Source organism: Bicyclus anynana, chromosome 12 (assembly GCF_947172395.1).
Source record: "Bicyclus anynana chromosome 12, ilBicAnyn1.1, whole genome shotgun sequence".
Classification (NCBI taxonomy): Eukaryota; Metazoa; Arthropoda; class Insecta; order Lepidoptera; family Nymphalidae; genus Bicyclus; species Bicyclus anynana.
In genome coordinates, this window is record NC_069094.1 from 3,899,639 (window position 1) to 3,922,388 (window position 22,750).

At 35.9% G+C, this 22,750-nt stretch overlaps 2 protein-coding genes across 5 annotated transcripts; one reads left to right on the forward strand and one right to left on the reverse strand.

The window, feature by feature from the left end:
• The first annotated feature begins 589 nt into the window (after window positions 1–589).
• On the forward strand, window positions 590–20,347 carry LOC112043472 (cytosolic carboxypeptidase-like protein 5). 4 transcript variants are annotated; one of them, XM_052884698.1, is made up of 18 exons: window positions 590–1,115; window positions 1,215–1,366; window positions 2,320–2,445; window positions 3,014–3,224; window positions 3,755–3,876; window positions 4,198–4,469; window positions 4,759–4,855; window positions 4,953–5,126; window positions 6,634–6,884; window positions 7,677–7,818; window positions 8,723–8,824; window positions 9,759–9,890; window positions 10,729–10,900; window positions 11,741–11,879; window positions 12,530–12,737; window positions 13,720–13,776; window positions 14,618–14,755; window positions 15,784–20,347. In XM_052884698.1, exons 1-18 carry the CDS (start codon window positions 1,013–1,015, stop codon window positions 16,417–16,419), a joined length of 3,234 nt encoding a protein of 1,077 aa, XP_052740658.1. In that variant the 5' UTR covers window positions 590–1,012; the 3' UTR covers window positions 16,420–20,347. The 4 variants fall into 4 exon arrangements, with proteins under 4 accessions (XP_052740658.1, XP_052740659.1, XP_052740660.1 ...); XM_052884699.1 differs by having other exon boundaries at window positions 9,762–9,890; XM_052884700.1 differs by having other exon boundaries at window positions 15,771–15,999.
• Window positions 20,348–20,835: 488 nt separating this feature from the next.
• On the reverse strand, window positions 20,836–22,543 carry LOC112043474 (40S ribosomal protein S14). Its single transcript, XM_024078886.2, has 3 exons — window positions 22,405–22,543; window positions 21,970–22,215; window positions 20,836–21,105 (listed from the first exon to the last, which is right to left on the reverse strand). Exons 2-3 carry the CDS (start codon window positions 22,204–22,206, stop codon window positions 20,887–20,889), a joined length of 456 nt encoding a protein of 151 aa, XP_023934654.1. The 5' UTR covers window positions 22,207–22,215; window positions 22,405–22,543; the 3' UTR covers window positions 20,836–20,886.
• Window positions 22,544–22,750: the final 207 nt, after the last annotated feature.

The following is a 22,750-nucleotide window of genomic DNA, read 5'->3' on the forward strand; positions in this document are numbered from 1 at the left end:
TTATTCGTGGGGAAAAAATTAAATGAGTATTATAATGCTCAAGTCTTCAAAGAAACTGCCACAAAGTCTGTGATAAAATGTGAAAGCGAAACTGACCGACGACGGTGATCTGACCTACAGAATCCCCAGATGGAGCACCTAGTATATTTTTTAATAAGCGGGTTGGTGAGCTTAGTGTGATAACATAAGTACATATAATGACCGTAACCGACGGCATAACGTGTTATCTGAGGCACGTTAAAACAAATCACATTTTCATGAAGTCTGACCTAGAATTCGAATCCAGGACTTCGTGATCGAAAACCACTTAATGTTGACCACTAGAACACCCTAGTCACCGAAACTAAATATTGAAAAAGGGTAAATTAATTCCTCTGAGATATCATTAAAGTAGACTGACAAAGAGAAATGGACTATTTATTATCTGACTTATTTTAACTATTACTTTAAAAACAACCTCCTCATATTTTTTTATCATTATAAATATAAACTATTAAATTAAATACAATTCTTTCGGAATTTAATTTACATAAATGTTTTTATTACTGGCAATACGTATTTGACGGAACATCCACTTCCTTCCCTTGTGTAGAAATGGCATGTCAGCCATCTTGAATAAAATCTAATAATGGCAAAAAGTGATACTACAAATAAAAATTAAATGCAGTTAATCAATCTCATTGTTTTCAAATTACAAATATAAATTTTTGTAGTTAATTTTAAAGTTTACTTAGCTTTAAAATAATTAGTCTTAACAACAGCCGTACTAAAAAGAGATCTCCAATAAAACAAATCAGCTGTTATCCGTCAATCGATGTCAACAAAATTACATAATTTTGTTTGGAAAAACAGTGAAGCATATTATTTTCGAGTGTCATTTTGAAATTTAAAAAAACATGTACATTTAAATCGAATTATTAGTGAAATTTTAAAAGTAAATGTATTCACTTATGATAAATGTGTTGGCGTGTTTTTTGTGTTTATGTTTAGAATGTAGCCAAAAATTATAGTCATGGATCGAAGCAATATTATCGAATCGGGAGGTTTTTATTTTATACATAACTTTGATTCGGGAAATCTAGGACATGTGGAGCGAGTACCCACCGAGTTTATTGGTACGTTGACAGTTCTTGACAGTGTCCAATTAGAGAGACGAATTAATCACTATTCATCACAAAGAGAACTAAAATTAAATATTACCTAAATTATTATAGCGCCAACTCTCAACCCGAAAACGAACGCGGCAGAGACCCCAGACTATGAGTTCAATTTGTGGACACGGCCAGATTGTGCGGGCACAGAATTTGAAAATGGAAACCGTACTTGGTTCTATTTTGGTGTACAGGCCAGTGAGCCTAATGTTCAGGTAAGAAATTGAAGCATATATCAACGAATTTACAATTATTGGGTGTTCTGAATCATATATCTTTGTAGCTTTTTAAATTTAGAGATGTGACTAAGTAAAGAAAAGTAGACAAAATATCATTGGAAGAGTTGTCCCAGTTCCATCGTAATGAAAGAGAGCTATGTTTCACAGCATTTTTTTGAAATTTGTCTATTTCTATTCACAAAATTATCTAAGTGGTTGCATGTTAATGCCACACATTCTTTTACTGGGCCTTTTCCGCACTTGGCCATTGAGGTTGGCCATTGTTTATGCCACACATCTTATCACAGATGTTGTTTAAATATAATTTTTAAAAGTGTAAAACTATAGCAAAAGTAGAGCATTAATTTATTTTTATTTTATTTTATTGAGGGCTTACAAACAACATCATAGTACATAATCATATTATGATAATAGTAATATAAATAAAAATTATAACTATGACACCAGCTTCGGAAACCACAGATTACAATACTATAAAGTAGACTACTACGCACCTAAATATTTTATATTAATTGATTATGAAACACGGCTAAAACTCACGTGATATCGTGATCACGTGTTTCACATTACAATGAAGTGATACAAGTGATAGCTGCTATTCCAATAAAAAAAAGGGAGAGGTTTCAATAAAAATGAATAAATAAATAGTTTATAAAACAAAAGTTTGTGTGGATGTATGTTACTCTTTTATACAAAGGCGAAATATATTTGGAATACAAATAGATTGTACCTGGCATAACACTCTGCATACATTTTTCTTGGGAAAGTCCATGGCTTCCTTAGCATTTAAAAAAAAATCACAAAATTCAAGCATTACTTAGTATTACTTAGTATTTTATTAATGAAATTTTTGTGCACTTTACATTAGATTTTCTTTACTTCTGTAATAAATAAAAGTTTACTTTACACTTGTTTGTGTATTATATTAGGTACGGCTTAACTTGATAAACCTGAACAAGCAAGGCAAAATGTACAACCAGGGTATGGCCCCTGTTACACGTACATTACCTGGCAAGCCACAGTGGGAGAGAATAAGGGATCGTCCTATCCATTCTGTAAGTTATACGCACATTTTTTATTTTTTTTCATGATTGCAATTCAAGAAAGTTATAGTATCGGTAGATACGAGGAATTCTCCGACTATAAGATTGGTACTATAAATTTCTTTAAACTTTTTGATGATTCTATACATAAATTATTATTATTATACATTAACTACTGGATATGTGATGGATATAATAATAGTAGTTTTATTTAAAAAACATTTAATGTTCATCAAATGAAAGTCTCGGCTCGAGATCGTTGTGCTCGGATTGAGATTGTTGTGCTTGGAGGTCCATGCAAGAGGCCTATGTCCAGCAGTGGACGTCTATCGGCTGATAAGATAAGGTAAGGTAAATGAAAGTCATCAGTTTAAATTGCTGCTTTAACTGGCCAGTATTAGTTAGGAAATTTTGGAGAAGTCTTCAAACGAATTTTTTGATAATTGAGCAATATCAAAAAGCATCATACACATAATTACATTTTGATGGCAGTAACTTTATCATAAAGAAATCTATTTAGAACTTTATTGTGAATATTAAATTATGGCAAAGTGAAACTATTAATATTAATTTCTTTCAGACGGACGACAACACATTCACTCTCACTTTTAGATACAGAACAGCTGAGAATCTCAAGGCAACAACATTCTTTGCATTCACTTACCCGTTCTCGTTTGCGGAGCTACAAATTGCACTTAACTCTATTGACCTGAAGATGTTACCTCTAGCAACCCAACAATCTGTCGATGACATTTACTACTGCAGAGAATGTTTAATATATTCTTTAGAAGGTTAGTTATTTTTCGACAAAACGATGTTAAAGCATAAACCTTCTTTTCGAATCACACTATCAACTGATAAATACTGCATTAAAATCTTTTGCATATTTTATAAGACCTAATGTCTAGCTCAGACTACTTTAGTATTTTAGTTGAGTACAAACAATTCCTGGGCGGTAAATCCGAAAAATTGTTCATACTTGACTAAAATACTACAGTAGTCTGAATTAGACATTAGTGCCTTATGCTGTGTTAAAACTTAGCTAAATTTATAATTATTTCTTAATTAAACAACAAAACTTAACTTTGAGGAAATTATATTTGAAAGATAATATCCGTTGAAACCTTACAATCGCAGTGACCCAATAGAATACAGTCAACATATTGTTGAGTGTTTTTAGTAAAAATATTTTAAGCATTTTTTTTTAAATTTCGGAATTTCTGGATTTTCATGTGCATTGTTTTTGCTAAAATAGCTATAATATGGTAACTAATATAAAATCAATAAATGTTTTAATATTTATGAATTTTTGATGTTGTAGGAAGGCGAGTGGATTTGCTGACTATATCATCCCATCATGGCATAACAGCAGAGAGGGAGGAGAAGTTAAGGAATCTATTTCCAGAAAACCAGGACAGACCATTCAAGTTTACTAATAAAAAGGTGAAGTTGACATTGTTAAAAACTAAAAAAAGGACGTATATAAATAAATAATAGAAGAATTTATAGGTGCAAAAATGGTTACAACTACTTAGTTATGTGCATTATTAAATGTAAAGTTACACAATTCATAAAATCAGATGCATTCTTTGTTTTGACTACAAAAGTCTTGTGAAAGTGTACTTGTTGGAAGCAGGCTCCTTGAGGTTGTAGTCTTTACAGAAGGCCACCTGTGGACGTTCATTGGCTGATAATAATGATGATTATCATAACTTTGTGCTCACCTTTGATGTGTAAACCATTGCAATAATATTTCTTTGCCAGATCATCTTCATATCTGCAAGAGTGCATCCAGGGGAGACCCCCTCAAGCTTTGTCTTCAATGGTTTTCTGAACTTGCTACTTAATAGGAATGACCCCATTGCGATTCAGCTGCGTAAGCTGTACGTGTTCAAGATGATCCCATTCCTGAACCCTGATGGAGTAGCGAGGGGTCACTATAGAACAGACACGAGGGGGGTGAATCTAAACAGGGTATACTTAAACCCTTCTCTAACATGTCATCCTACTGTGTATGCATCCAGGGCGCTTATAAGGTAAGCTTTTAGCAATGGAATTTGTTTTTTTTATAAGTCTATTAGTTTATGGACATTTCAATTCTACTTTAAGTTTTTATAGGGTGTGAGTGGTTTTTCTCTTATATTTAAATCTAAACCTATGATGTATGAGAATTAAGTTAACTAATTTTTATAGTAAATCTTCATTAATAATTATTATAAGAATTTATTAAGACATATATCACACATAACAGGTTGATAACTATTATTAATAGTTACATTGTTATCTTCAGAAATAGTCCAAAAACTAATGGTTATCTGCTTTCAGGTACTATCACTTTGGTCAGGAAAAAGAAGAAGATATTTGCGAAGAGACCAAAAGTTTCACGTCGCGAAGTATACAGAACATTAGCGAAAGTACTGAGGTATTTACTGTAGTATTATATCTGTCTAAAACAGTTCAGCACCAGGAGTCTTAATTTTACGACCCACGGGTCTAAAAAACACATATTTTTTTTACAGTTAACTGAGAAAAAGAAGAAGAAAGTTTCAAACTCGCCCTCTCATAAAACCGACAAGCAAAAGGATAAGGCCAAAGCTTCCAACAAGTCTTCCATCATTCTCAAGGACACATCCCTCGAGAGCTGCCGGGATGTGCAGTCACTGAGCGGCGAGGCGTCTAACTTGGCTGATCAGGTGAGGTTGACAGCCTGCGAGGACTAGACTGTCCCTATTGTACAGGGTGCTCGGGAGTATTTCCCATAACATCAAGGTGTTGGCATGTCCACTTATAGGAGCCGAACCGAATAACTAATTTTTTTTCCATGAAACACACGCCTTTATCTATCCTTGCATTTTAAAATACGTAATCGTAGTGGTAAGACTTGACGAGATATTGCAACTGGTGCTGAATATCAATGAATAAGTTCGACTATGTCATAATATAACATAACATAGACATTTTTAATAAAAGAATATAACTCTAGAGTTATAGGAACTAGAATAAAAATACTCCCGGGCAACCTATACATTGGATGGGATAACTATGGGATTTAAACATAGAGAAATTAGATATGGAGATGCATCACACCCAAATTCTGCAACAAAATTGTTGTTTCCTGAGGAGGTCAACTGTGTGAGTTTCGAAAATCGAAAATATTTTACACCAATAAATATATTCTGAGTTACAGTACTAAACACATAAACAATATAGATTTGATTCGCAATTCACACGTGTAATTATTACACAGACCAACCATTACATTGCTTACACTCGTTATACACAGTATTCGATTACTTGATGTACGTTTTGTTGTGTTATGAATTGATTCTTTTTAAATATTGTTTTTATTAAAAATTGTTTATAATTAAGTTAGAAATATGTAGTTAGAAATGAAACATAACTTCATCTTTTAGTGACTAGAAGATGTTGACTGTTTATGCCATTCAACTACACAGACTAGCATTTTTAGAGAGCTCTTTGCATGACAAAACGATTACAACAATGAAACCTTAATTCTATAGTTTAAGTCGCGTCATATCTGGCCACGGCCGAAGCCTCCCACCATCCAGACCTGGACCAATTAAGAAAACCTAAATCGACTCAGCCAGAGATCGAACACTAGACCCCCATCTTGTAAATCCACCGCGCATACCACTGTTCCACGGAGGCCGTCAAAAATATAAATTATATTCTTGTAAAGTTTACTAAACTAAACTAAAAGTTCCACAGAGTTATCAGAAAGTTAATTTTATATTATCAAAGCAGTAAGTTGAAATTAGATAACCAACGAGAGCATATTGCTAATTGAATTCATATTAGATACATCAAATGATATCAGTGCTTCAGTTTTATCTAAAACTCAACTTTATTACAAGATTACAAAAAAATCAATACGATCTTGTGGATTGATCGCATGTTTTTAGTTTGCAAAGAAAATGCTTTTTTTGTTCATTAAAACTAAACTATTTAGACAACTTTTCAAACTCATTCATTATGTTGGTCACAGAAAATCGAAAATATTGCTCTCTCTTTCATTTCTATGGGACGAAAGAAAGAAAGCAATATGTTCTTTCTCGTCAAGATATATGTCATTAACACATGCTACAGGTCAAGATATAACTGTATTAAAACATATATACAACCAAACATCTCCTCGTATTTAGAAATCGGTTAAAAACCAAACCATTATGTTGGTCACAGGTTTACGATATGAAGCTCCAAGAGAAGCCTTCGCAAATGAGCGACATATCCTCCAACATGTCGACGACGAACGTGGAAGAAACCTCGTCGCTTCTCAACGACAACGTACTGCGATCGTGTCTGGGGTCCAACGTTCATCTCAGCACGAGCGAGGAGTTGAACATCCAGGGCAGCAACCCTTTGAAACCCTTGAGAGACACTCTGAAGAACAGTATCAGTTTACTGATGGAGTCAAGCTCTTCCGTACTTGAGTAAGTTTGTGCAATAATCAGCCTATTTTGAAAGGCACGTTGCAGGGTTTAGTTTAGACCGTTAAAAGATAACAGAGCATTTTTGATCTTTGACATACCAATGCTGGTTTGGGGTAATAGACTAGTTGGCACTTTTTTTAAATGGTCTTAAATAGTTCATTATCGTTCTACTAGATTGAAATTTTTTTTTAATATTTTTTTGAGACATGATTACATTTTAGTTTTTAAATATGTTTTTGACAATACGACGAAAACTCCTGTCGGCCATGATGGTCTTTATCAACTGTTTCATGACGTCACTATAACAAATCTCTCAAACGGAGCGTTGATCAAAAATATTAGTTAACGTCGTTTTGTTTGTTTGTAATTGTGACGTCACAATATGGACGATACCGTTTTTGACGTTTGGAAAGTTTAAAAAAGTACATGATTTTTAAATTAAGATTTATAAGAAATCCTTAACTTTTATTAATTGATATCGATATATTTCGGACCCTTATTCCATGAATTAATATTGTTTATATTAAATTTGATATGAGTCAACCCTCTTCGAATTAATATTTGATTGAGCTAGTCAGTCGCTGATACAGTCCTTCTGAAAATGAATGCCCCAAATCTGTCTTGACATTTCATGATTTTCAATAGAGGTTATGCTACGAAATTATTTTTTTTAATAATCTTAAACAGTGTCTTAGTTGAAATGCTCAGTAAGACTCAGCGAATATTCTAGCTAAAATAGAAAAAAACGTTTGTATGGTGTAATGACAAAAAATCTTCTTGTCTATAACGTAGCGAGGGTTCCGGAGCAGAGACAAAAGGGCCCGCCAGTAAAGTGAAGATGGGCTGGTGTCGCGAGTGTCGGCTGGCGGTCGAGCGTCTTGAAGACACCATGCCAGGGATTACTAACCTCGTGCCCGGATATAGCGCTACTATGGTAAGATTTGGCTTGAAATTATAGATGAGTCTATTATCCTCATCATCATCAACTCATATTCGGCTCACTGCTGAGCACTAGTCACCTTTCAGAATGAGAGGGGTTATGCCAATAGTCCACCACACTGACCCGATGCAGTTTGGCAGACCTCACACACATAGAGATTTAAAAAAAATTGTCAGGTAAGCAGGTTCCTCACTATGTTTTTCCTTCACCATTTGAGACACGTGATATTTAATTTCTTAAAATGCACATATCTGAAAAGTTGAAAGTTCATGCCCAAACCGTATTCCAACCTACACCCTCCGGAATCTGAGGCAGAGGTTATATCTATCACAGGTCTTATTTTGGACATTGGTATGTCCAATTCGACAAAGTGAACCGCTGAATAGCTCGGCTGGGAAGCGTTCGGAAAACTCCGCGACATCTTTACGTTCAAAATTCCTAAGTGCCTCAAAACAAAAGTCTTCAAACGCACTGTTTATGTTGCCAGTTATGACCTTAAGATCTGAGACTTGGTTGCTAACTATTGAAGGTCAGAGTCACTTAGTGGGATCGCTTGGAGTATTAAATCTGTGATCAGAAATTCTTGGTTTCGATATCACACGCTACCCCTGTGTTACTCCAAAAAATTTATCAATACGTTTCTGTTGTGCTGTCGTTTCTTTAGTTAACAAACACAAGCACATAATAAATACTGTCATCTTACTAGTAATTTATACCTACAAAACCAAAAAAAGTTAAGCTAAACCGCGACGGACAGACTGTCATGGCGAAACTATAGGGATTCTTTGTTGACTGTGAAACACCAAAAACAACACATTTTTTTAGGGTTCCGTAGAACTTTTCGCTGTCGCGTGATGGTCTGCCAATAATCACTTATTTTTTAATTTTCTTATTTCAGACTTCAGAGAACGATGCAGACAACAATGAAAGCGACGATAATGTATACTTCTGTACTAATTGTTTCAAGAGATACATCGTTACCGAAAACAATGAAGAAATTGTAAGTCAAATCCTTTTATACTTAATATCAGCCATATCTTAAAATGTAGCTAATATTCTGTTCATCGTTCAAGACAAATCAAAACAGATCAAGACAAATCCATTGCTTAGAGTAGGCACAACAATGGTCTAGCGTGCAAAGATAAAAGTCAAAGTCAAAATTTATTTATATCAAAGTTTACAAGCACTTTCTTAACATCAGATAATATTATTAAGAATAAGAATAAGAATCATTTATTTGCAAGAAACATTACATTTAGTTATACAAAGATGTTCTTATGTATTAGGTAACAATGTTTCACCATTAATAGGTATATAATAATATATATATTAAATAATGGTGATAATAACTAGTCGAAAATTTAAAATTAAAGTTACGAAGGTTCCAATCAGATCAAAGAGGAATCGAATTTAGAATTGCTTGGTCTTTCAGGCTACTTAAAAGGGGAGCTATTAAGACATTTAACCATCTCATCTATCCTTTCTAAATGTCACACTATAAAATAAATGAAAATAAATGATATTATATCATTTATTTTTATGAGAGTCGATCAAGAGTTAAACACGTGATCACGCCCTCTACAAAATAATCTACTTCTGTTCCGCGCTCCTATTAAATAGGCTTTTGGTATTAAACTTTAGGGAACAATTGAAGGGTTTACGCTTGCCGTGTTTAATGTAAGTTATTGCGGTTTTGCGAAAAAAGCTGGTGAAGGGTTACGCTTGCCGTATTTAATAGATAGATAGATAGATATACTTTGTTTGCACACCACAAAGACAAATACAAGTGAAATAAAAACAAATTAGGAAGAGATCAGCATACAAAAGGCGGCCTTATCGCTAAGTAGCGATTTCTTCCAGGCAACCTTCGGTTTAGGAAAACTTAAGGACATCAGCAGGTAGGTTTAATGTGAGTTATTGTGGTACTGTGCAAGAAGCTGTTGTGCGCCGTGGTGGAGACGGCGTCGCACGCCAGCGTGGGCGTGTCCGCGGGCGACGGCAGCGACGTGCGCGCGCCGCCCGCGCCGCGCTCCCCCGCGCCCAGCCTCGGCGACTCGCTCGCTCCGGTACGTGGTACAACTAGCGTGTTGTGGATATCATCATCTTACAGCCCCTATCGCCATGAAGGTTTTATATTAGTATATAGTTATGAAGACGACGATGTTGATTGGTATATTTATTCACTTCACTTATTTTAACAATTGTATATGGATATAAAATAAAAGCTTAACAAATAGATGAAGTGGTGTGGAATGGAGAACTGGTAAAGATGTAATGAATGGGCGAAACAATTTATCTACGCATGCGCGGTCAAGGGAATTCTAAATATGAAATGAATCTGGAATGTGAATGGAGATGTAGATGTAGATGGCCTAACCTAAAGTGGGCGAACGAAAGAGTTCGTTCGCCACACCCCTGTTTCTTGAACTAGTATCGAATAATTTCCTTAGCTTACTAAGTTCCTACTTAAAATAAAAAAAAATAAATTAATTCCAAATAACTTAGCTTTAAATTTTATAATCATCATCTCTTTTCCCTTATCCCACTTCAGGGTCAGCGAAATATGTCTTTCGTCTCTATTACTCCTCATGTTATCATCCACTCCCTTTACACACATTCCAACTATCTCTTCTTTGACCTCTCCTTTTCCTTCGCTTAAAGTTAAATATTAAATCTATTTCCAATAAAACTCCAATTTCAGATTAAAATCTAGCTTAATCAGATCAAAATGATCTGATTTTGATTTTGCAATGCACCCAAAACTTGTTTTTAGCATTCATTATCAGGTCGCTATTATAAGTCTATCATTTTTATAAGAGGTCAATGCAAACAGACAATTTAGTAGTTCAGTTCTGAGTTATAGTCAAAAAATAACCAATAAAAAAAAAATTCTCTATCACATAGCAACCACCACCGAAGGACGAGAAGCCAAAGCTTACGAACACCAAGGACAAGCAACCAAAGAAGAAGCTCCCCACGGTCACTCCTGTGCCGTTGCTGCCTCGAGTCACACACAAGGAAATAGAGTCTGGACTGTACTTGTACATTGATTTACACGGACATGCATCCAAAAAAGGTATTTAATATTCGAATTTAATTTATTCTTTTTCAATATGATTTTGTCTCTTTATCTTTATTTGTAACGCAACGAAAAAGGGATATTTTTGACTAACAGACGCCCGTAACTTTGTTTGCTCTTAAACCTCCTTATTCCTGCCCTATTGCGATATCCAGTCTTCGCGGACGTCTGCTAAATATAAACTAACTCCCTAAATTTTGTTTTTGTACGTCAAGCCGTTTTTGACATTTCGCTATTATACATACATAGATTTCGCTGAGGTTGGTCGACCAATGTCTCTCTTGTCACGAGTTATAGGAGAGGAATGGGCTATTTCACACTTTTTTAATGGTCTTAAATAGTTCATTACCGTTCTACTACACTGAATTTTTTATTATATTTTTTTGAGATTACATATAATTTTAGTTTTTAAATACATTCTTGACAATACGAGCCATAACGCCTTTCGGCCATGATGGTCTATTCTATTCTATGATTTTAACTGTTTCATGACGTCATTACAACAAATCCCTAACAAACGGTGCATTTCACCTAAATTTTAGTTAATAATTATTTGACATATAGTACATCACATAAAATTGTGACGTCACAAAATAGACGACATCGTTTTTGACGTTTGGCAAATTTTAAAAATACATGATTTTTAAATTTACTTTTATTAATTAATATCGATATAATATTTCGGACATTTATTCCATGTACTATGAGAAATTAATATTGCTTATATTCAATTTGATATGAGTCAACTACCCTATTGTTCTGAAATCCAATTAGAAGTACCGCTTTGCCTTAGTAAGAATGAATGATGATGAACTATTTGCCTTTGATCTTTCACAGGCATATTCATGTACGGCAACCATTTCGAGGAGCTGGAGAGCTGCGTGGAGTGCATGCTGCTGCCGCGCATCATGTCGCTCAACAACCTGCACTTTCACTTCTCCTCGTGCAACTTCACCGAGCGGAACATGTATCTCAAGTACGTACTCTTATTGGTATGATACTACACCCGAATCACAAGTCCCACAATAGAGGAAACATCTCGACCTCGGGGTGTAGGTTTCAAATCCTGGGAATCGCTTTAGAGGGAACATCTCGAGCAGTTCTCCGGACTTGCGGCCTTGGGTGTACTCGGGTGACTTGTTTCCAATCCCGGGAATTGCTCTAGAGGAAACATCTCGAGCAGTTCTCCGGACTTGCGACCTCGGGTGTACTTGGGTGACTTGTTTTAAATGCCGGAAACTACTCTAGAGGAAACATCTTGAGCAGTCGGGTGTACTCTGGTGACTTCTTTCAAATTCCGGGAACTGTTCTTAAATTCTATCTCAAATTCTTAAATTCTCCAATAGGCTCTTTTATTATAGTCATAATAGCTTGAGAGTAACTGTTGTCTTAACATAACTTTTCAGTTATGTCCATTTTAAGATATTAAATATCACGTGTCTCAAACGGTGAATAAAAAACGTCGTGAGGAAATCTGCATACCTGAGAAATTTCTTGATTATCTACTTGAGTGAAGTCTGCCAATCCGCATTGGGCCTGCGTAGTGGACTATGGCTTGACCCCTTTCATTCTGAGAGGAGAATCGTGCTCAACAGTGAGCTGAAAATAGGAATATTTCTGCAACAGAGATAGACGCGACGGCATGTCACGCGAAGGATCAGGCCGCGTCGCAGTACTGAAGGCCACCGGCCTGGTGCGCTCCTACACCCTGGAGTGCAACTACAACACTGGCCGGCTGGTCAACGTGCTGCCGCCCACCGCGCGCGAGGGGCCCGGCGCTGTGCCGCCCGCCACGCCGCTGCCGCCCAAATACACCCCCCACATATTCGAAGAGGTAAACCCCTTCCAGGTTTGTGGGACAGACCATTTAAGTAGTCGTAGAAATTATGTACACAGGTATATGAATGCTGCGAATTTAGGGCATCACATCAGCTTCGAAATGGTAATTCAGTTTTATGTTAAACCCAGTACAGTTGTGATAGATTAAAAATATAGGAAATCCTCACAAAAACCCAATTTATCACCAAGCTGCAAATTGAAGCGTTAATAAACAGGGTATAGCTCAAAAACCAACATATGTTGGGGTACAATCTCAGGAGTAGGATGAAATCCACACTCCTTTCGGTTTCGACACGACATCGTGTCGGAACGCTAAATCGCTTGGCGGTACGTCTATGCCGATAGGGTGATAACCAGCCTGACTTGGACCAATTAAGAAATACCTCAATCGGCGGAAATAACAGTGACCTGCACCGAAAAACGTATTGTGATCGATCCCCCAAAAATTGCGGCTAAGGATCGTGGTGTTTGGAAGAAGCCCACGTCCAACTATGGACTTCCATCGTCTGATAATGATGATGAACGTATAGCAGGTCAATACGGACAATGTTTATGTCGGTAGTAAGTACTTAATCCCAATATACACCCGAACGAAGGTCACTAGTCTTCAAAACGCAAATAACAAGATACTAAAAAAACACTTATTCACATTGGAATTTGTGGTGCAAGGTACTGATTTTATGGAATTAACTCTATTTTCAGAGTGTAGACCTATTCTCTTAATTACAATAATGGCCAAAGTATTTAATTTTATAGCTAGCCTTCATAAAAATCTAATAATTGGAGACAAAATTAAGGTGACATGAATTAAATATTAGGCACAGTTATAACTTTAAAATGGCATTTGAGTATTTCTTAAGCTACTTTATACAATTCTACATCCAATAATAATGATCTACAGTTCTGACCATAAATAGTTAGTATAAGATCTGAAATAACTCAGATAGTGGATTTCAGAAGTCATACCACAATTTCAGGTAAGACACTGTCGCGCTAAGAATGTGGAGGGTTTTGAAGAGATAGACCCGGCGCAGGTGCGTTCACTTGCTTTCGTAATACTGTAGTTATTCTGTTTTTGTCAAAGGTAAAGTTAGTTGCCATCTTCAAACACAGTAGATATTGAGTGCTTTCTATGGATAGATAGTTCACTTTATCTCTTCAAAAATCTCCAAATTTTATAACATAAAACGGCTGTAAATACAATGAAAGCGCTTGTTTTAATAATATCTTATATTGAATATACAACTTTAATTAATTGACTAAATCAGTTTGGGCTACATTTATAAACAATAGTAGACTATTATTTAAACGGGTACATACCTCGATAAAACGACGACATTTTTAATGCCGATATTTCGCCCCAGTTGCAAGGATCGTGGTCACGCCAGGACTGAAGTTGCGAGATGCGAAGTTGACATCTGCTAGTGGCAGAACCGATCTACCCTCTTTCTTGTTCTTTTTTCTCTTTTGCATTTTCATTTTGATCCATGCAACTGGTTGTATTTTTTTGTTGATAAATTCATAATGAAATAAAATCAGTTTAAAATCAATAGTAGACTAGCTGACCGAGTAAGCTTTGTATTTATCTGCAGTTTCTTTATTTTTTTAATCTGTTCTGCCAACAAAATAAACAGTGAGTTGAGTTGAGATTAACGGACAGCAATCATTGTTTTTGTTATAACATAAATACTAACGGTCGGACGCAACTTCGCCCGCCCTCTTTAATCCGGCTCTGTCGCAAAATCCGTTTTTAGCAGACGTCTACAAAACTATTTCCCCGCCAAAATTCATCTTTGTACGTCAAGCGGGATTTATATCGCTTGTATATATTTAGATAGAAGATAGATCATAAACGACCTAAATGATTGGCAACAGGTGGGCCGTTCCCTGGGCTCGTCTATCCTGGACCTGACGGGGCAGCATCCCAACTCGCGCATCCCGTGCTCGGAGCACCGCAACCTGTCCGCCGTGCGCGAGTGGCTGCGTGCGCACACGCGCACCATGCGCCCGCAAGTACGTACACGCATTACTTGCGTACACACATTTATTACACGCACTGTTTACGTTCACACATTTATTACACGCATTGTTTATGTTCACACATTTACTATACGCATTGTTTACGTTCACATATTTATTATTTATGTGCACGAATGTTTAAACACGCGCATTTTTGACTCCAAAACATCAATGTTTTGTGCCAAGGGTGGAACGCGCTTGCCCTAAGATTCATATTGATGTCTTAAAGAATGTGGAGGTGCCAGGAATGCCAAATCAGGAAATACAGACTTCGTTATGGAATTCCATACTCTTCTAGCTATACGTATGACAAACATATACGTGGTATATTGCTGTGAAGTTCTACTGTTTCCTCGTGTCTAAACCTCAATGGTTAATCTGGCTGGAAACTAGACGCAGGAGTTAATATCACTCAGATATAGGATCGAAACACTATCAATTAAAATTGTCTATACTTGTATTGGTATATATAATTGGACAGCTTAATCGATTAACAATTGGTAAACTAATAAATATATAATTTTTATGTGTTATTAACGAGCAACTGTCTTTAATTTTCAGTGTTAAAACGCCCCCCAACTTCTAAATAAAATAAAATTACCAACTTAAAAACATAATAATTTGGGTAAGGATGTAGATAGTGTGTTCCGACTTGAATAACGTCACACTTTACCATCTACTAATACTATTGAATGTGACTGTTGATAGCTTTCATGTGGCCTGCGACCATGTGGCACGTCGATTCTCTTTCTACAATTGCAAACGTTTCGAAAATTAAAAAAAAAATATGGAAATGACATTCGTGCGCGATAAATTGATCACATGCACGCATTGTATGTGTCATACATGTACATTTTTTTAAGTCGTTTAAAAAATTTACATGTTTGAAGCGTTATCGTTTGTAGAACGATTATCGACATGGCTATAGGCCCTGTTTACTGATATGTGTAGACCATTTTTTCATCCGTGACTGTCCCTTAGTGGTAGGTTTAAATGATTGATTAATCAGTTCTTTTTTTCAGTTGACGATGTCTCGTCTCCGACCGAAGACTGCGTCCCCGACGAGGGTGCCGCTCTACGCTCGGTCTAAAGCCAAAGTGACGGACGAACGCAAAGAGAACGCATACGTCGCGGCTAAATCGGACTCAGAAAGAAAACGGAGCCCCCCCGTACTAGCGCAGCGCTCCGGTGAGACCATAAACATGAACATGAAGTTCGCCAAAAAGAACGAGCCCGTCAAAAGCACGTCCCGAACGCGTTATTTGGCCGAGAACGAACCGAAACCGAAAACCCTCTCAACAAAACGAAGGAACATACTGGCGGTTCGGAAACCTAATACTTCAAAAACGCAAACGAGCGGTATCGTCAAAGCGAAAGTCAACAGAAGAGCCGCAGATGACTCTGACAACTCCCGCGCGTTACTGACGACGAAGTTGAGTAAACGGAGTTTCTCGCGTGCTTTGCGTGTCTCGCGTGCTGGCACTAACCGTTGCCGTGCGATGGCTTCTTCCTCCTCCGATGACGTGATTGGCGGAGGCTGGGAGGACGTGTCGGGAGGGACTGCGTTGGGGGAATCCTCGATAGCGGCCAAGCGTCGCCCTTTCTCGAATACTTCGCCCTCTCAACTCAAAAAGATCAGACTAAAATCAGGTTTGTAGCGCAAACCGCGCGCGAGGATCGCCTCGGACTCCCGCTGAGGGACCGAGGACCTCAACGCGCACCGTCTAAAATATGTAAAAAAATCTCTAAGAACCACAAATTTGAACGGCAGATTAGGTGTTTTTTTAATTTGGCAATAAAAGTCAGCAAAACTTGTTATTCACAATGTTTTCTAATTATTATCGGTCGCTCAAGTCTGTGGTTTTCGTCGCGCGGTCTCTGTGGCGGCTAGTTCAATTTTAGATACATTTTGTGGTTAGCCTAGATATATTGATGTTTGATAATTATTACCGTAAAACTTGACTGCCACTACGTATTTAACCCCAAAAAGATTAGATAAACAATGATGATTAACGTAAAGGTAAATTGCAAAGGCAATATCTTTTACGAACGAATTAACATAACAGCCAAGCGTTTTCAAAGACTAAAACGTTCAAGTTCGTCGATAACACTCCCATGATATGCGGGCGACAGTGAAAAGACTACGCGTGTGTGAAGTCGTGCGTGCGAGGAAGTGACGTGCATGTCGTGGGTTTTTCATTCATCGCTACACGTCCCGTGGCCCACGCGCGACATCGGGAGTGTTATAAACAAAGTTGCCAAGCTATAAAAAGTAATTCGAGAAATTACCCCATTTTCGAGTATTATAGTACTCAGACCAATTATAGAAGGACCAGTATCGCAGCCAAAAACGAAATTGTCTGTAGAGACAGTTATTATAATCGCATTAGATCATTGATCATATACTTCAGAAAAGTAACGTCTAGCGAGGCAGCTCCTATACAATAATTGGTCTGAGTCGCAGTAGCTTATATGAGATGTGAATGCAATATATTTTTGTTCAAAATTAATTTTTTGAAAAAAGTCCTAGTACATTTGCACATTATTGATTCTCAAAATCTATATTGTACACCCAAATTTTTTTTTAATGTTTTTGAATGCATTTTATATTTGTTTTCGTTGCTTGCCTTTTAAATTCGGATTGTTTGATTGTGCATTATGATGGTCATATCTATAATTACAAGTTATTTTGTACAAAAATCTGATATTTGTGATGTGCATGTTCTTTTTTTTCTTTCACACAAAAGAAATTATATATTAGTATATATAATTTCTTTTGTGTGAAAGTATTAGTATATCCTTAGTCTTTTTAGTCTACTACTACTACTACTACTAGTTGGGCATACTCCGACCCAATATCACGTGAGTTTTAGCCGTGTTTCATAATCAATTAATATCCTTAGTCCTTAGACTGAGGAACAATAATATTTTATTCAAGACCGACCATTTTTCATACATCCATCCAGATTTAATGAACGAACCGTAGTCGTACGACATCGAAACCCGTTTATAAAAAAACCCGTGTCTTAGCTTAGCGCTCACAGGCAGATGATTAAATTAATAATATGGTTATGCATTGCTGATGCTTCTTAAGCCCTCATTCGCACGAGAGTTTTTTTAACGTACGTTAAAAAGCGTTAGTAAGAAGATAAATGAAGGTCTATTTACAACGCCCAAAAAACGCTGTCGTGTGAATTTTTAACGTCCGTTAAAAAAAACTCTCGTGCGAAAGGGGGCTAAGCCTAACATTCAAAGATTCTTCTGGAAGAGGAAAGTCTATAAGATTACCGAAAACAATTTGGTTAATGCATATGGCTGCTATTTGTTATAAATTATTATTATCAAAAATAATACCAAATATTCCGTTTGAACTTGTTCGCTTTATTCAAGAGCACCAATTTGCTAGAGCAATGTAGTCTTGAAATAGTTATATATTTTTTGACTTTAGTCAAACCTACACCCAATGATGTTAGAAGAAAAAAGAGGTAGATAGGTTACTTGGACCACATCCGATGTTTACAACTGGCACATAAATTATTTCAGCGGTATTGTCAACAGCGATGACAGTGCGGCGACTGAGCTCAGGTTTGCTAATTAGCATAGTTTTAACCTAACCTATCTATTTACTTCTTTTTCCTTGTAACATGATTGCCTACACCGATTTTTTAGGAATTGTTTTTTTCTTCGGACTTCCTTTAGAAAACACTTTATTAGGAATGAGAATTGTGTAGATTATATTGTATAATATATTATATACATTAAAATAAATTTAGACGTGGAATTTTGTTCTTTAAAAAGACAAGATGCTACATAAAATTGTAAACTTTATATGGAATAATTTATCTAGATCAGGGCCCAGGGGTAGGCAACCTGCGGTTCTTTCGATGTGAAGTTACGCTTTTTTAGTTCCATGCGTAAATATTAAATGTTTTATTAGGAAAACGTTTAAAAGTTGTGCAAACTTTTTCACCAAAATGCATCAAACTTTCGCACGCGTTTACTTAGTATTTGACTTTCCATTCCATGCTACGAATAAAAGATCAATCATTGGGAGAAGACCTACAAATACTTATTTTTTATTTTTAATAAACTAGTACTATGTTACAATTATATTACATGCAAGAATAATATTGGCAAAAAAAATTTAGTGGCTCTTTAAAAACATGAAATGTTATTCAATATTTTTTGACTTTTCTAACTCAAAAGGTTGCTGACTCCTGGGCTATATGAATTTCCACGAAAAGCGAGCCAGGGAAGTAATGATCTCACTGTAAATTTTACAAGCTCTTGATACATTTGCTGAGACAAAGTTTGTTTCAATATTAGTTTGGTTGGATAGTTTACGTAATAACTAAAACAATTAATATAGACAAATTTAGGTTTGTAATAAAATAATAAATAATGTTGTCTTGTACTGTAAAAATCCAATAGATTGTTGGTATATTAGATATTTAAGGTGATTATTATACTGGTGTTTGTCTAGTTGTATGTGCCCAAACACTTCTCTATACTATATTACTAGACCTGAATTTAAAAAACTATTGGAAGAAACTCTTTTGAAATGCTCCCATTCATTATATAAAATTTGTACCTAATTTTGAATATTTATATAGAGAAATCAAGGGAACAACAAGGCTCAGAGAATACTGAAAATTATTTGTTAAAAAACAGTTTTGCCTTGTCTAATAATAATAATCAGACGAAAACTATTTAGTCTGGTTAGAAATTATGAATAATCAAGGCCAATTTTATGGAGATGGGACTGTGGCTTTGAAAGATACGGGCCCAGACCCCCAACCGTTCATTGCTCTACACTCTACAGATAATATTTCATGTTGATGGGCGTCAGAGCAGTGCCCTATAGACATTCGTTCTGCAATAGGGGGTTTGTGTATGGTGTAGGTATGCCTCATAAAGCATAATATGATTTAAAAACAATGCTAATTTTGTAGAAAGTTTGGAACAAAAAATAAAGAGAATTGGAAAATGACAGAATTATGATAATTATATTTGTTACATTCTAAGAAACTGGTTGAAAGCACGTTCTAATAGGCTACAATGCTCTCATATGGCAGTCTGGCCGCTCAGAGATTGTGTTCCTGACTGGTCGTGATCGAATGGGCGATGTAACTTCAAACTGGCGTACAAGGTTGTTGAACTGTACTGTTGAAAGGGCATGCCAACTTGTCTTTGTAGTGATGAGACAAAAAACGAGGCAATTGTATTGTGTCATTCTGTCACGACTTGTTAAAAACGCAATCTCTGAGCAGCCGGACCTTAGTGACAAACTTTCAACCTTTCTAAAATAGTAGGTATGTCTTGGTTTTCTGGCTCTAAAGTCTCATTGTTGGGTCTAGTAGTATATTGAGAAGTTTTTGTATTCATAATCATAACAGTGCAATATTAAAAAGTTATACTTTTTTGATACAATAATGTAACATTTTATATGCATATAGGAAACTTACATAGGTACTTTAAAATTCATGTGCTCGTGTAAGATATGTTTATCATAGAGTAACAATATGTATATCAAATAGAAACTATTTATTTATAAAAACAAAATCTTAATATATTAATAACATACAATGTTCTCATAATTATTTTCCTTTGGCTTTCTTTCCTATCTCACAAGTACGTAGCAGTCCAAACCAGCACAGTAAAGTTGCTAATTTAACAATAGGAAATCCTGTGGGATTCATGGATTTTTTTGAGAATCTTCCAGTGAAAGTCCCATTAAAATCAGTTCAGCCATTAAAATATATTGTAATAAATATCTTTTCAATAAATCGCGAATACTTTTCTATTATGTTAAGCATTGTTCTATAGGTGATGCTATCTTACACCTCGCGCTTATTTAGAGGTTTATCAGAATTTATTTATTTGTTTGTTGTTATAGCAATAAGAGAAAATACATCACATTATGTGAAAATTTCAACTGTCTAGCTATATACAACCTGGTGACAGATGGTTTGGACCATTGGTATGATGGACAGACAGACAGGCATTGGAGACTTAGTGATACCATTTTAGACTTCGGTTACAGAACTTGAAAATATGGGTAAGAAATAAAAACATTTATAAACCGTAAACCTTTTTATTTCAGTCCACAGTTTACTTAAACTAGATTACAGCCTGCGTCCTCGTCTACCACCCTTCCTACGGGTTGAGTCTGATGGCACAGGTGTTACGTCTTCAATGCGGCCAATCTTCATGTTGGAACGGGCTAGGGCACGGAGAGCAGACTGAGCACCGGGGCCAGGTGTCTTGGTTTTGTTGCCACCGGTCGCACGTAGCTTGATATGTAAGGCTGTGATACCTAAGGTCTTGCATTTCTCAGCCACATCCTGAAAATAAAAGCATTATATTTTACTGCAAAGTTATAGTAACATTATGTTGGTTGATTACAAAACATTAATGAAATTAGCTAAATATGATGCATAAATATTATCATGGGTTTTATCATATTTGTCGGACAATTTTCAGGGGGCATATTTACTTTACTGATGGACACCAAAGTTTGGAAGGAAATCACCTACCATGGTTCACTACATACACATCAAAATTCATAAGAATAAGAATAATAATTGTTTTATTTGAATACATTTATTACATGCTTTTTATTAGCTACACTTGTAACTATGTAGAAAATCTTGGAATCTTAATTTTTTCAACTTGGTTCAGTTTACAAGCACTTTTGATATGTCAGTTGACTATTGGTTAAGATTCTTTTTGCCTAATTACATAAATGTCACATAAACAAAGCAGTAACATCAGGAAAAAGATATTTTATTCCTTGGCCCAATTACCATAATAATATGGGTGTTGTACACAAGAGACTTCTTGACAATATTATACCATTGGATTCTACAGAAATATATTTGGTGAAATTAGTTAACTTTACTATAAATCTTCAGTTAAGAACACGGATAGTTTTAGACAAATGGCTTGTTTAGTGTGGGCAGGTCTTTGTCATTATATAAAAGCTAAAAGTCAACTATTCTAGAGATCTGGCCTCAATTGGCACAGTATAATTTTTATATATCAAACACCGTGAGAATACAGGAGTAAATATAGTGTATGATACTCACAAATGTGGCTTTCAAGTGGTTAATTTTATTACATTTAAGTTTTTACACGACTATTTAAAAAAAACATTATTGTTTTTGGAGGTTAGGTACTGTTTACATACAACACAAAGAGAATATTACCTGGGCGGCCAACATAGCGGCGTAAGGGGACGCCTCGTCACGGTCGGCCTTCACCTTCATACCTCCCGTTACCCTGGCAATAGTTTCCCGGCCAGACAAGTCGGTAACGTGTACGAATGTATCATTGAACGAAGCGAATATGTGAGCCACTCCGAACACGGTCTCTCCAACTAAATGCTGGGGACCGAGGGTCACCTGCACCTCCTCTTTCGCAACTTTGTTTTTCCTCGGTGCCATGGCTCAGGCCTGCAAATAATGACACTCTTTACAGCACTTTTATAACCTTAAAAAATCTCTGCAATCCGCTTATGTATTTTCTCACAAAATTGCACCGATACTAAACAAACACTATCCTACTAAATGCTATTAATATTCCATTATTAGTCCACAAATAACACACAAGTTTTTGAAAAATAAAATCTTAAATCTTAATACCTTTAGCTTTGAAAGCTGTCAAAACAAGAAAGACATAGATAATGTACCACTTTGAGTCTTTGACATTGACACATACCCAAAGAATATATACCACATTACAGTTGACGTTTTATTCTCAATTTTATTGTGCCACGCTAAAAAAAATTAAACGTCCACAGATTAGTCAATAATAGACAGATGGAGCGCACGGAACACGACGGAGTCGTACTCGTCACAAATATGAAATTCAAAAACGAACACATTCTCGAGTCAGTACGACACGAAGCGTCACATGAGTAATTTTCATTATTATTCAAGAATAAAGTTACTTGTAAAAATGGCGTCTTATGATTTTAAATATTTTAAA